This window comes from Saccostrea echinata, unplaced genomic scaffold (assembly GCF_033153115.1).
Source record: "Saccostrea echinata isolate AGI-Se365-2 ecotype Australia unplaced genomic scaffold, CSIRO_AGI_Sech_v1 ptg000002l, whole genome shotgun sequence".
Classification (NCBI taxonomy): Eukaryota; Metazoa; Mollusca; class Bivalvia; order Ostreida; family Ostreidae; genus Saccostrea; species Saccostrea echinata.
Window position 1 is genome coordinate 17,543,962 of NW_026889751.1, and position 15,186 is coordinate 17,559,147.

The window sequence follows — 15,186 nt, forward strand, 5'->3', positions numbered from 1 at the left end:
AAGCTGACGTCTGAATTTCGAATTTATCAATTCATCATCATTTCCTATAAATTATTGAACTCTGTTGTGAATTTCTTTTGTTCAATATCTAATTGCATGTATTAGTTGATTAACTCAGACATAACTGGTAGTTGATTTGGGAATTTTTCCTAGATCATACAAGAAATGATACCTGTGCACAACCAAAACAATTGAAAGCTGATTCTAGTGAAACATATGAACATATCAACGTCATAGAAAACTGCACGTCTCTGCAACACTATGATTACTTTTCCGGAAGTGGAGCAGCATTCATTCTGACATTTATCGCACTAGGACTCTGTGTTCCAGGTCAGCCTTTAGGGCGATATTATTGTTCAATTTTAAAAATGCATAATGTCACTATTGCATTTAACTTAAATTAGAAATGTCCTGTTCAAACGGGGAGGGGGGTTTATAGGAATCGCTTTGTTGTCTATCAGTCTGTCCGTATGTACGTGCAATCTTGTCCTAACTATAACATTGTAATGAAGAATCATTAAAAGCTCATACTTGGTACAAAGATTGTTTGTGACCTGAGAGTATGTCGTGACCCTGACCTAAAGTCATTCCGGCAAATTCAAGATCATTGGCAGAAAAAGTATATTTTTGTTTGGGGGATATAACATTAGAATGGAGAATAATTGGAAGTTCATACTTGGTACAAAGATTGTCTGTAGCCTGAGAGTGTGTCGTGACCTTGAACCCAAGGTTATTCCAGCAAGTTCAAGGTCACTGGTAGAATGCTTTTAAAATTCCTGTCCTGACTATATATTGTAATTGAAAATATTAGAGGCTTAAAAAATCATAAACATTGCATATGATCTAAGGGTCCGTATTGATCTTGACCCAAGGTTATTCCAGCAAGTTCAAGGTCACTGACAAAAAGTATTTCATTTGCGTCCTGGCTATAACTCTTAAATGGAGGCCAACTGGAAGTTGATGCTTATGACTTAAAGGTGTGTCGTGAACTAACCTGAGGTCATTTTGGCAAGTATAAGGTCAATGACAAAAAAGGTTCTGAACTGGTGTCTGGTCTATAACTTTCTAATGGATAAGCATTGGAAAGTCATACTTTACACAAATATTACTTATGTCATGAAGAGGAGTCATGACCTGGACCCAAGGTCATTGTGGCAAGTTGAAGGTAACTGACAGCTAGAAAAAAGTATTAAATTCATGTCAAGTCTAAAATCTTCTAATGGACAAACATTGAATATCCATATTTTGCTAATGACCAGAGAATGTGTCTTTTTTATCCAAGGTCATTTTGGCAAGTTCAAGGCCACATTAACAAAATTTCGAATTGGAACTCTAGAAAAAACTGCAGTGGGGGATTATTTTGTGAGTTTGCTCACAGTACTTCTACTTTTAATCTGATAATCATTACTTTTTGAACAATGGGGATTCTTGATTTAAAACTTCTTTAAAAGTAATTTCTGACAAAGTGTAACAAATATAACTAAAACGGAAAAGTATCAAACGCAAAATAATGAAATTATCAAAAGTAAATCTCTCTGCTATGAAATATGAGTTTTACTGACCGTTTCAGGGACTGTTGGGATAATGGTTTGCATGGCCAAGATACGAGCAAAGAAAATGCAGCGTGGTCGACAGAGACGGTCACCTCATCGCCCTAACGATGACCCTAACGTTTTTACAGGTATTTGAGGCAAATTTCACTACTCCAAGAATTCGTATTTGAATGTGTCAGATTGAAATGTAGTTCTTTGCCCCTTTACTCCTTTCCTGCTTATAAGAGTCACATATTAGTTGATTATGATTTAACATTATTAAATGTAGTGGTTGAATTACTGCATAGATAATATCACTCAAATTCAATTTCATTAAATAAAATGCTTGCTGTTTAAAGCGCGGGTGATGATGGGTATAAAATTGGACAATATATTCCGCCGATGCGTTTAATAATACGAATACACTTTTAAAACAGAATTAAGTTGCAATATATTCTGCCGATGCGTTTCATAATACGAATACACTTTTAAAACAGAATTAAGTTACATTTTCAACAGAGCAACCAGTGATTACGGATGTATTCAAGAAAGACTGATCTCAATTTCTCTAACATATGTGCACAAATTAGTGCTTGGAATGACTTTCAATCTGCATTGAAAGATGTTTGTCGAATTTACATACGAAAATATGAATTTTGTCTGCATGATAACGAGTATGGGGGCCCGTTGTGACAAATGATAAAAGCTCGTTACATGTATATTTTAGTCTGATGGAACCGATTTGCATCGTCGAATTAACGTTTCCCCCAAACCTGATAGTGGTCCATGTTTTGAGTTTTGAACCATATTTCATTAGCTTGATGCGAACACCTGACTACTTTTTTATATAAAAATAGATTTTTAGCTGCAATACACAAGAAATTATCCTAACATCACTGTGATTTCAGCTGTTGAGTGGGTTGGTCCAAATTCAGATGAGCGCAACGTAAAGGTTAAATTTGACCGAAGTCGGAAAAAGATCCACGTAGAAGACATGCGGAGAAAACCATTACGAATGCTGGATCTACGCACTGTCAAAGGCAAAGTACATTACCGAACGTCAACAGACGGACTTCAAAATGTTATTGCTGTCCGTATGACAGGGGAAATTGATTTGGTCAGTAACAGTATTAAAAAAAAATCTATTCATAGTCACTACATATACGCAAATGATTTTAAATTTCTTATACTTTGACCTTAACGTTTTTTAAAGCCTGTTATATGATATTTCTATAGCACAAAATCATGTCTTGCACATTTGTAAGCAAAAGCATTGACGTTGTAACGAGTAATATATTTCGAGTCTATTGTGGATGAAACTTTTTTTTGGTTATATGCAAACTTTATAGTTTTATTCAGTCCTGGACTATATACATGTAATGAAATAGTAATCATGGGCATTTGAGATTGGATTATCTGTTTTTACATTGATCAGAAAAGAACATCTATTTTGACCAAAGCGAAGCCCATATTAAACTCATTTTATGTCAACATTTAGGCATATTGACCACTTCAAAACTCATATTTGTATAATTTTGAAATTCAAAATGTGTTAGTAAGGTGACTCTTTCTCTAATATTATCATTTCATTATTCCATCTGACAGGTTCTCAAGTTTCTTGATATGGAGGAAAGGGAAAAGTTCAAGAAGAATTTGGATAATTTTTTGGTTGACCTTCAAATAGAAAGAGAAATTCACCAGTTCTCAGAAAAATCAGTCTACGATAATGCCAGCACAAAAGAAGAACGGCAAAAATACCTCGATAAATTCTTTCGTGTTATTTGCCTTCAGGTTTGTTTGTTTTGTTTGTTTATTTGTTTGTTTTCTTGTTTAACGTCCCTTTGAGAATTTTTCATTCAGATTGAGAGGGCACCACTTGCCGGTGGAGGTCTGTAAATTTAGACCTGTACTCGGCACTTATGGTCTAGATCTCCTTCAAGTAAAATATTGAGGATTTCATTGCAAATACTTACAGAAGGTCTTGATCACTTCAGAATCCAAATATTAACAAAAATTCAAGAAAAAAGGACATTGACATTATAATTAATTGAATATAGGTAACTATCCTCCCATGCTTTTAGATACATGTAATTCATGTTGATTATTCGTCAGCAGTATAGTAGTCAAATAGCCATGTTCTTTTTTATACTGTTTTTACATGTATGAATTAACAGAGCTTTGTTTCTTTTTGAACACTGTTTAAATCAAATTCGATGTAATATTGTCGTTTTCATATAGGCTTTCAACAAAGACCCAGGACAGCTGCAGATAGAGAGTATGAGTGCAGAGGACATGAACAGAGTGACTAAAATACAACTCACAAGAACGGAATTCGCCGACGCACTTGGACTCAAACCGAATTCTATATTTGTACGGAATATGTTTATGATGGTTGACAAGGATAATAGTGGATTTGTGGGATTTCAAGAGTTCCTTGATATGTTTGTTGTGTTGGCATCAGGTATAGCTTTAAATGAGAAATGAAATAGGAGAGAAGTATCATAAAATATGAGGCTACATGTATCTAGGCATGATTTAAATGAACCATTAGGTGAAATAACATTTTATGTAGAAACTTAAACCCACTTGCACCCTGATGAGTCTGAAAAATCTTCTCTCCGCTGAGGTTGTGTATTATGTACCATAATAAAATTAATCAGACGTGTATAAACTGCTTTTATGGATCTTTCTGTAAAATCCATTCTAGCATGTGTAGGATAATTTTAAAACCTTATCAAAAATTAGATAATTATGGAAACACATGGAGAAAGAGTAATTCATATATCAAGTTTGATCAGTTGTTATACAATTACTATTTTATTTTTTATACAGGTGATGCTGACGATAAAACAAGACTGATTTTCAATATGTACGACATTAAAAAGCAAGGAAAACTCACAAGCAAGGAGTTTGCCCGCATGATTCAGTTTGTATTATTGCATTTAAATTGTAAAGTGGCAGAGGATAGTTTTGGATTTGATACCGGTCAAAATTTAGAAAAAAAATTGATAAACCTTAGGTTTGGATGCAAATTATAGGACTGGTGTTTCTATTAATTTGTAAGAAGTTATATGTGTGCATTTGGAAGGAAGTAGTGGCCTTATATATTTTATTGATATATGACACTTTAGTGTCACTACTACTTTTCATAAGATTTGGATGAGAAATACGAAACTAAAGCCAAAAATCACTCATCCGGGATTTCCTCAGAAAAGCGGGGTGGTTTCATGGCATGAATTGTAGATTGAAAAGAAGGCAGTTGAGCCAATATATTTTGATGTTCAGTGTAATGTAACAGGCATTGGTCTACATTTTTGTGTGGTAGCGCAGGGCATTAGCACGGGCCTGTACGCTGGTGTAGATCTTATGAAATAGTGAAAATAAACTAAATTTTCATGAAATTTCGAGGCTGTCTCACATCATCATTTTGTCTCAACGTTTTAGTTGTATATGTTTTATTCCCAAAAGCTTTAAATTCCTCATGTGACTAGAACAGGCTACTGTTACATCATGTACATGTAAGGAGAAAAAAAATTCCAATACGTTTTTTACAAACAGCTCAATATTAAGGAAAACGTCAGTCAAACGTTTAATTGGAAAAAAAAACTGTCGTCTGCCACTCCAAAGTACTGTAAATCCTTTTTTATTTGGGAGAAGTTTTTGCGTACAGTCATGTAATTACGCGAGATCGTCTGAACTCGACATTTTTTTTCTGGCATACAATGTATATCTGTATTCTTAAAGATTATATATAATAATTGCGAAATTAGTGATTCTTTCTTTTTAAAAAAGGGGGGGGGGCATGAAAATTTGATGATTTAACAGACATTTTGTCCTTATCTCAATCTATTTGTTTTCAGGTCTATGCTGGATCTCTCAGACTCATCTATTTCCCAAACCGATATGAAAGCGTTAATGAGTGCCATGTATAAGGCTGCAGGACTTAAAGAAAATTCTGATATTGACTTCGATACTTTTTCAAGAATTTTTGCTTCAGAAGAATATAAAAGTACCTTACAGAAAGCAACACTTGGAATAGATGGTAAAACGTTCTTTTCCTGTTCCTTATGAAGAACATATTTTCTCAAAACAAAAAAAAATTACAAGTTCAGACATTTTGGTTTTTAACTTCTGATCTATTTATTCCAATTGATGACTCATATTCGCAAGTTGTGTATTTTAAAAGTAAAGAATGTTTTTAAAAGAAAAGAATGTGTTGCAGTTACATAAAACAAATTGATTATTATTCTTTATATTTAAACTATATTAAAATGGTACAATCTTGATTGCTATAAGAACTAGTCGCGTCCTGGACGGTATATTTGACCTTTAGATTTAGCTAAGATAAAGCTAATTTTCTCCTGTTTTACAGCGCTGGGAGCAGATGGCAAAAATGGTGGAAATATGGCTAGAAAAAGAACTACATTCTTTCAGAGTTACAAGTAAGGTTATCGCTGACTAAATGAAACTCAGTGATATTTTGTTTTAACAGAACAAATCATATAAATGAATTAATTACTTGGATTTGCAACACTTATCTAATAAAATGAAAATTACAGGATGGATACAGATAGGTAAAAAAAATAATTAGCTCATAGAGCATTGTTTATCATATATTTTATTTTGCACTACAATTTATACGTGCACCCGGTTTTATTAATACCCACTGCCTTTTATTTAGTGAGAGATTTTGTTTCATATGCTTAGAACATGGTAAATAATAACTTTGTTTTACGTCCTTTAATTCTTTCAAAATTTACCCTCCCGTCTGCCCCCCCCCCCCCAAAAAAAAAAAAAACAGCAAACACACAAACATAATTCAAAAGACACATTCAATAGTTAGAATTAAATTGACATATACATGAGAAAGCTACCTGTTAAGTTTTGTACTTTTTTAATTTCAAGTATTTTAATCATATAAAAATAAATACAATTTCTAGCCTTATGGTAAAACAAACTTAAATTTCTTAAAAGATAATTTACTTCCTTATTTTGGAATTTGATTGTTCCTTTTTCTCTTGAAAATTAAGAATAGTGTTGCCTTAAAAATCATGTGGATTTCAGTGAAATGCAGGGAAAACTGTTAAATGTTTTTTAACTGGTTTTCTGGAAAACCTACCCGCCCATTGACGTAAAACAAAGAATTAATTTACTGTGGCCTTAAATTTATAATGTTTTCATTACAAATAACGCTTAATAAATCTTGTCAATTTCTTTGAAAGTTTTTATAATTAAAATTTTGTACTTTTTAGTTTAATTATGGTCAGATAACGGCTTTCAGTTTGTGTGTTACAAAATTTCCGCAAAATTTTGATTTAAATATTCCAATAAATATATATACATTTAAGTTACGCAAAAATAGAATACATGTATCAGATTTATCAATTCGTTTGGTATTTATAAAAGTAAAACACCTTAAAATATTCCTTCTTAAAAATTGAACAATTCAGATATTATTCATCAATTCCTGGAAATGCCTACACTTTATAAATATTTATTGTTACTATGAAACAGAGTTGAAAGAAATAAGAAAAATTGATAAAAAAAAAATAAATAAAAGAAAATTTATAACGTGCAATATGACCAATTTTTATCAGATGCATTTATTTCGAAAAATAATACTTTGATTTAAAAAAAATAGTATTTAATGATTTTTTCATTGAAGACATGACATGTCATTGACGTTTAATTATTGTCCTTATTAATTAGTCATATCGGGCTTCCGATGCTTTATCTTTTATTGAGTGGGATTTACTTTGAAAGAAAAAACAACAAGTGAAAATAATAACATTTGTTTTGTACAGAGCTACTAAATGTGTTGAATTTCAGAGTGAAAATTTGATAAAGCATTATTAACTTCACTTTATTAAGGAGAAACTGAGTCACTCCTTCTATAAAAAACAATATAAACTATTTCTGCCTTATCATTTAGGAGGCAAAATGGACAAGACAGGTATTGAGGCAAAGGGCTTAATGCGTTTGCTTAAAAATTATAGTTTGTTGCTCCATCTATAAGTTTGTGTTAATTTTTGATATAGTTAATATGTACATGTATTTTGTTCTGATCTAATAGATATTTTATATAGAAACAAAGTTAATATAATTGAGTTAGATAAAATAATTGATTGAACAATAAACGAAAATGGTATTACGATTATATTATTATAAATAAATGCAATAACAATGGGTATTAATTGATTTCTGAAAAATAAGACTCTGTACATGATAAAGAATCTTGCTTAAACTTGAATGCTACACACGTTCTATCAGAAAGTATATGGTGTATACAGGAAAATTTTTGTCCTCGTTTTATTTTCGTCTTTTTCCAATAAAATTCAAAACGGGGAGAGTCCAAAGAAAAATTGTAATATTTCTGTTAAAACAAATGTGTCTGGGCGAATTCAAAATAAGTGAAATCGTTTGCAAAATACTGTGGAATCATCAAATTTCGTATAAGCCATTTTCAGCGGATTGCTTAAAATTAACAGATTCGTGGGGACGTGATTTCGTTTAAATTTACTCTTATCTACAAAAGGAAATATGAATGCGAAACCATAGTTTAATAATTCGTGGAGAATGTAAAATCTTTGATGAAGGGTACCCACGAATTTTGAGCCACCGCAAATTCTAATGATTTTAAAGTAAATGGACGAAAATAACTGTATACAGTGTGTTGAACACAATAGCAGATTGGGGCGTCTCTTTTTGCTAAATTTAAAAATTTGCTAAATAAATGTCTTGTATAAAACAGATGGAAAGTCTTGCACATGACAGATTGAAAGCTTTCAGTAGCATGCAATGAAGACATTAATGATTGTAGTATGTAGTTGTAGTATATAGTTTGTTATCTACTGTCGAGTGTTGCTTTTCACATGTCATAATTAACTTGCATTAATGTTAAAAAATGTTTACTAGTATTTCTTAATTTATTAATCAATCTTTACAAGAGGGAACTATTATCATTTTTCAGAAGTATAAAACTAGCAATATGCCGAGTTAATTTTACATATGATTTGTAGAACTCTTCAACGAACAAACACAAAATTAAAGGTGAAAACACGGGTAGCAGAACTCCCAGCGACAGCTTTGGGACAGAGGATATATGAGATCACCAGAAAAATAGAAAATAACCGACTTCAAATTTTTTGGCTCACACTGTATATTTTAGTCACCTTAGGGATATTTTTGGAGAGAGCATTTTGTAAGTGAATCATTTCTTTTGAAAAACTAATTTCAAAGATACAGTAGGTGGTGTATTTTTTAAACAGTTACATTTATCTTTCTGGTTAGATTATTCTTTTGAGAGAGAACACGCTGGACTGCGCAGAATCGCCGGATATGGCGTCACAATAACACGTGGTGCAGCTAGTGTGATGATGTTCACGTACTCCAGTCTACTTGTAACAATGAGCAGGAACACCATTACATTCCTGAGGGAAACATTCCTTCATCGCTTTATTCCTTTCGATTCTGCACACGCCATGCACAAAATAGTAGCTATGATTGCGCTTTTATTCACAGGTAAAATGGACAAAATTCCAATATATTTTAATATGTTCAAATTCCTGTAGAATCATCTTGCAGTAGTTCTTGAATTCATAGTATTATTAATGACGGAAACATTTGTGATATCAGAATTTGGTTTTCATTTATTTGCATAGATGAAATATAAACTACCCCAATTCCGTTTTTACTTAATATGAAAATTTACCTTTTTTCTTGTTTTCACTAAAAATAAACTTGTACAATGTATAGAAGAAAACAAGAATGAACATGGTAAAATGCAGAAAAATGGTAACAGTGATATAACATTACATAACAATGATTCTCATAACAAGTCATATCATTGTAACATTATTAATATGCACCAAGTTACTGTCTTTTCAGTGGTTCATTGTGTCGGACATGGGATTAACTTATATCACATAAGCACACAGGCGTCAACAGATTTAAACTGTATCTTCCGAGAGTATTTTCGAGCGTAAGTATCAAATAGCTTTGATATCATACTAAATGTATCATGTTTAGCTTAAAGTACGAGTTACCCTGATTGCTGATGAAATTCCTATTCTCCTATGGGGAAATGTGCAAGGAAATCCAGGATAAAATTATATTTTAATATTTGGAATAAATTACATCGGATATGAATGCAAATCTTCAATGAACAATAACAACAACAAAAACCCTCGTAAAAAGATTCTAACCCTGAATTCAATAACTTTATGCAATGTTGTCTTGGACTTATACGGTATGTGATGACCTTAATTAAAGATCACAAAAGTAGATTTGTCGCATATTTTACTAAATTATGCAACGTTTGCAAATTTTCTTGGTTTGAGAAAAAAATATTGGTCCGAGGGGATTTCGTGATTGAAAAAGTGCTGAGTCGTTTTTTATTCGAAATTAAGTGTTGGACATTAATTCGTAGGTCTTTTCATGCCTCGAAAACAATGAAAATTGTTTATTGCAAATTAATTCGTTTTATCATTACCCAAAGAGGGCTTACTGATTTGGTACAAAATTATGTCCTGAATTTCATAGTTAAAAGAGAGTTGCTTCGTGCAATCACTATAGTACTATAGTAAACTATTACAGTTAACTATAGTAAATCAAAGTTCCAAATTTTTCACAATAGTAAATCAAAGTATCAAAGTTTTTAATATAGTAAATTAAAGTTCCAAAGTTTTCACTATAGTAAATCAAAGTTCCAAAGTTTTTACTATTATAGTAAAAGTTCCAAAGTTTTTATTATAGTAAATCAAAGTTCCAAAGTTTTCACTATTGTAAATCAAAGTTCCAAAGTTTTTACTACAGTAAATCAAAGTTCCAAAGTTTTACTATAGTAAATCAAAGTTCCAAAGTTTTTACTTTGATACTAAAGTTAATTATAGTAAGCTGTAGTTAAATATAGTTTACTATAGTATTTTTTTTTTGTTAGGGCATGTTCAATCTGCATGAACAAATGTGGGAATACATTGTTTCGAAGGCATTAACTTATCGCAACGTCGGTCATCGTACTGAAGTAGTCCTTTGAAAGAAGTTTTCTGCACTTTTAAGAACCAAAATGATTAATACATCATTTTCAAATGTTGAAGTGCAGTATTACAATGAGAAAACACAGAGAAACAGATTTTTAATATACATGTATATTTGACAAAAAATACGATAAACATGTGTCGATATTTTAAACTAAAGTTTGCAACAATTTATTGAGAAAACGTACTTTCAAACCCGTTGTACATTGTTATATAATTCTACTGTTCATATAGTATATTTGAAAAAACATATATTGTATCTTGGACTAAAACATATCTTTTCAGTACAGATGTTCTAGCCTCGTTCCAATATTGGGCTTACGGTACTATAACTGGTCTGACAGGGATTATATTGACGCTGATTGTAATCATTATGTATGTATTCGCCACACCATACGCCAGGCGAAATGTTTTCAATGCCTTCTGGTTTACTCATAGTTTCTACATTTTACTGTATATATTTATGGTGATGCACGGTACCGGAAGGCTTGTCCAGCCTCCTTTGTTTCAAAACTATTTCTATGGGCCATTGTTCATTTTTATTGTGGATAAATTCATCAGCCTCAGCAGAAATCAAGTAGAAATCGACGTTATATCTGCAGACCTTTTACCATCAGGTATGTATATGCATGTTTTCTCTATACCTTTCTGTGCCAAGCAGCACATCAACTTGGCTTTGTTCACATTCTATGAAGTTGAAAATTGTGTACTTTATTCACATTTATATAAAAGACATCGTTGGGAAAAGGAAATTAGATAGAATCAACTCCGCGATGTCTGAAGATTTAAGGCTATGAAATAGTGGTAACAAGAGATCCTTTGAAAAAACGATAAAAAAAACCGGATTCTACACATTTAATATTTTTGTTTTAGATGTCACTGCCCTCAAGTTTAAGCGTCCAATCAATTTTGAATATAAATCTGGTCAGTGGGTCAGAATCGCATGTGTTAAACTAGGTAAGAGTGAATACCACCCCTTTACTCTGACATCAGCACCTCATGAAGATTATCTCAGTCTTCATATTCGAGCTGTTGGCCCATGGACGACAAATCTTAGGAAAACATATGATGCTAACAAGGCCAATTCAGAGGAGTGGACTCCACCAAAGGTATTAAACTGTACTGCATATCCAAAATGTTCTTATTACCTTTTTCAAATATGGTGAGTCATTATCATTTTAATTCTATTTTAAATAGCTAATCAGTCTTTTCAATAGTGCCATTCAGTGACTGAGTAATCCAATATGTGTCCAGAGTTTATTTTTATCCCCTCGCAACGAGTTAAATTGGAGGGGATATAGTAACACGCTTGTGTGTGTGAGTGGGGTCCCGTGTGAGTGATTGGATGCCTAAAGGAAGTTACTCAAGTTATAATTTATATCGGGATCTATGTGCTCTTTTGCAAGGGATGCTCCATGTAGAAAAGCCCTGGTTGAACTTCTTTTTCTGTTTTGTTGAGGTTTTGTTGGATGGTCCGTTTGGAGAAGGTCATCAAGATTGGTATAAATTTCCGGTTGCTGTGTTAGTAGGCGGTGGGATCGGTGTAACTCCATTTGCATCCATTTTAAAAGATATAGTTCACAAAACATCACAGCCTATCCAGTTTCCTTGTCAGAAGGTACGCCACAGAGAAACCTTAATGCACGAATTATACTATTTTCTAGTTCTGTTGATAAGAACTGATTTGGACAGAAAACATTAAAAAACCATGATTTAACCTTTTCGTGTCTTTTATTCACACTGTTGTCAATTGCTAAAAAGTGAAGGAAAAAATAACCATTTTACGCCTTTTATTACATCAAAATTCTAAGACTTCCTCACAGAACAACATAGTATAGTCGGTTTTATAAAAGAAATAATTTTATTATACCTGCATATCAAACTAGGTGTATTTTCTGTGGGTGACAAGAACCCAGAAGCAGTTTGAATGGTTAACAGATATCATCCGAGAAGTGGAAGAAAACGACAGACGAGAGCTTGTTTCTGTTCATATCTTTATTACACAATTTCAACAGAAGTTTGATCTGCGAACAACTATGCTGGTATTCATGATCTTTGCAATTGGTTTTAATTAAATGTACCTGATTTTTTTTAAATGCATAAATTTCTTTGCACATGTATCTGAATGGACCAAGTAAATGACTTGTTGGGAGTCTCTCATTTTCTTTTTTAAAATTGCGACTAAATTTAGTATATTAATCGTTACGAAATCACTGGTGAATTGGGTAGAAATGTAGTTTCACCTCATAAATAAAAAGAATATCGAGATAATTGATATCATTTCGATTCAAGTATATTTATAAAACAATTACCGTTTTAGTATATCTGCGAACGCCATTTCCAAAAGATTGCCGGAAAAAGTTTGTTTACCGGACTGAAAGCAATTACACATTTTGGAAGACCCCAGTTTCAAGAATTTTTAGAATCTCTACATAGCGAACATCCAGAGGTAGATCAGTTCTTATAGTCACCCATTTCCTTTTTTAAGATAAATTATACATGTGATACAGTTGTGATATATTAATACTAATAAAACTAACACATACATTGTAATTGCAACATCATTAAGATAAAATAATTGTGACAATATATATAATCAATATGTATGGTCTCTGAAAAATACGAAATATCATTGCAGGCAAAGCAGATCGGCGTATTCAGCTGTGGACCTCCACCAATGACCTTGAACGTAGATAAAGCATGCGCAGAGGCCAACAAAAATGAAGGGTTCCCCACTTATTCGCACCACTTTGAAAACTTCTAGATGTTTTAGGGTACCTTATTTAACTAACCTTCAAACACTGACAGTACCGCTTGCAAATGCGGTAGATATTACCAATGCATCGCACCTTCATTTAGCTCTTGTATTTTACCTAATTTGATTTCGTCATGATTATCTTGATTTAATATATCGAAGTTCGATATTTTATACCGGTGAGGTGAGTTTTTATACTCATTTAAGCATTAAGTTCAGTCAGGTGTTAAATATACTGTGAATATGAACTAGTAATATTTTATTAAACTTGTTCTTGATCAATATTCAATGCTTAAAATAGTTTCTATAAAATCATACCAGTTTGTGTAACATGAACTTTTAACTTTATGTTATTTGTTTACGACAATTAAAGGTCTAGGATATTTTATTGAAATTAAATGAATTTGCATGTAACTTGACATTTTGGTTTATGCTAACAAAATTATCTGTTTATGGATTTTTTTCTTTTAATTTTTCTGTATACTGTTCATCCCTTTGATATGAACATTGAATGTGAAATATTTCTCGTATTGAAGATGCACCGTTAGCAAGTTTGTTTAATAGCAATGTAATTAAATTTGCTGTGCATAATGAACACCTTCCCTTCAATAGAATGGAATACTACCATGAAATGTCCCTTTTCTCCAAAGTGTTGATTATTCAATGCTAATACAACACGGCACAAAATTTTATGATTTAGAGATATAGATTTACTTTTGAAAAATTCAGATAGATATTGTTGTGATACAATTTTCGACAATCATGTAATATTGTATCAGGTTAATGCATTGAATGCATTCCATATTTTATTTGTTGTAATATTATTAATACGATATCCAAAATACGTTTAGCTACACCATGCTGTATATTTATTGACCCCATGAGTTTGAAATGAACTATATATTGTAATGATCTAATTAACTGAAAATAAATTTGACGTACAAGTAATATTTATATAATTATTCATAAAAATGTATATAATTACGGAATACTATTGTTCACGCAATTTTCTTAATCTTATAAATATAAGAAATTCCTGCTTCCAAACATTTCGAATTAATGAGATATTTCACGACATATTGAAGATATTAATTTTGTTTTATAAGATTTTTTAAAGTAAGAAATTATTACATGTTGAACTAATTTTTATAATCTGTTACATTAAACATTTAATTTGTGATGTAAAAGAAAATGAAGTACACATATATTTCATGTTTATATATACAATGTATATTAATTGATGTACAAGTATTTTAATTATATTTTTTACATTAAAAAAAGAATATGTATTTGTACTCTTTTTTTCTAAGTAATAAGATAGACATAACATTGAGTAATAGCAGCTGAATATTGTTTGACAGTATTGTATATTGTGAAATGTCTGTCTCTGTTTTGTCTCTGTTGCGCGTAAGCGGGTTATGTAATTATTTTTTTCTGCAATAATTCCCATACTAACAACTGTAACGTTTTTACTATGTACAAATAATTAATAATTAGGTCCGCTTAGGTTTCCTTCCTAAGAATCGCGTTTATATTGAATCAAACAAACTTCAATAAAACCAATGACGCTACAATAAAACTCGTTTAGTACGAACACGGATGTATCGCATTCACGGATATGGCAAATTAAAGTTAACGGTTTTAAATCCCCGGCCGAATTCTTAACAATTCCTAGAAAAATCTTACGGTTATACGAACTCTGATATAACGTATTTACGGATAAAGCGAACTGGTTTTCTGTCCCGTAGAGGTTAAAAATAGCGAAAATTATATCCTTTATAACGAATTTTCAATATCTTTAAATTCTTATGACATTATTTTTTTTATAAGAATTTTGATTTGGAATTCCATTCATCAGAAATAT

The 15,186-nt window shown here is 31.7% G+C and overlaps 1 protein-coding gene across 1 annotated transcript in view; it reads left to right on the plus strand.

Annotated features, from left to right (window-relative positions):
- The window catches only part of LOC133173773 (dual oxidase 2-like), a 37,912-nt gene extending 24,359 nt beyond the window's left edge, over positions 1-13,553 (plus strand). The window contains exons 13-29 of the mRNA XM_061308808.1: positions 154-330; positions 1,571-1,681; positions 2,441-2,649; positions 3,138-3,323; positions 3,771-3,993; positions 4,365-4,458; positions 5,393-5,574; positions 5,905-5,974; positions 8,552-8,733; positions 8,823-9,053; positions 9,420-9,513; positions 10,853-11,184; positions 11,441-11,676; positions 12,027-12,185; positions 12,454-12,609; positions 12,888-13,016; positions 13,206-13,553. Of these exons, the coding sequence (XP_061164792.1) occupies positions 154-330; positions 1,571-1,681; positions 2,441-2,649; positions 3,138-3,323; positions 3,771-3,993; positions 4,365-4,458; positions 5,393-5,574; positions 5,905-5,974; positions 8,552-8,733; positions 8,823-9,053; positions 9,420-9,513; positions 10,853-11,184; positions 11,441-11,676; positions 12,027-12,185; positions 12,454-12,609; positions 12,888-13,016; positions 13,206-13,331 (2,897 nt within the window). The 3' untranslated portion in view covers positions 13,332-13,553. The remainder of the gene's footprint in view (positions 1-153; positions 331-1,570; positions 1,682-2,440; positions 2,650-3,137; positions 3,324-3,770; positions 3,994-4,364; positions 4,459-5,392; positions 5,575-5,904; positions 5,975-8,551; positions 8,734-8,822; positions 9,054-9,419; positions 9,514-10,852; positions 11,185-11,440; positions 11,677-12,026; positions 12,186-12,453; positions 12,610-12,887; positions 13,017-13,205) is intronic.
- Positions 13,554-15,186: the final 1,633 nt, after the last annotated feature.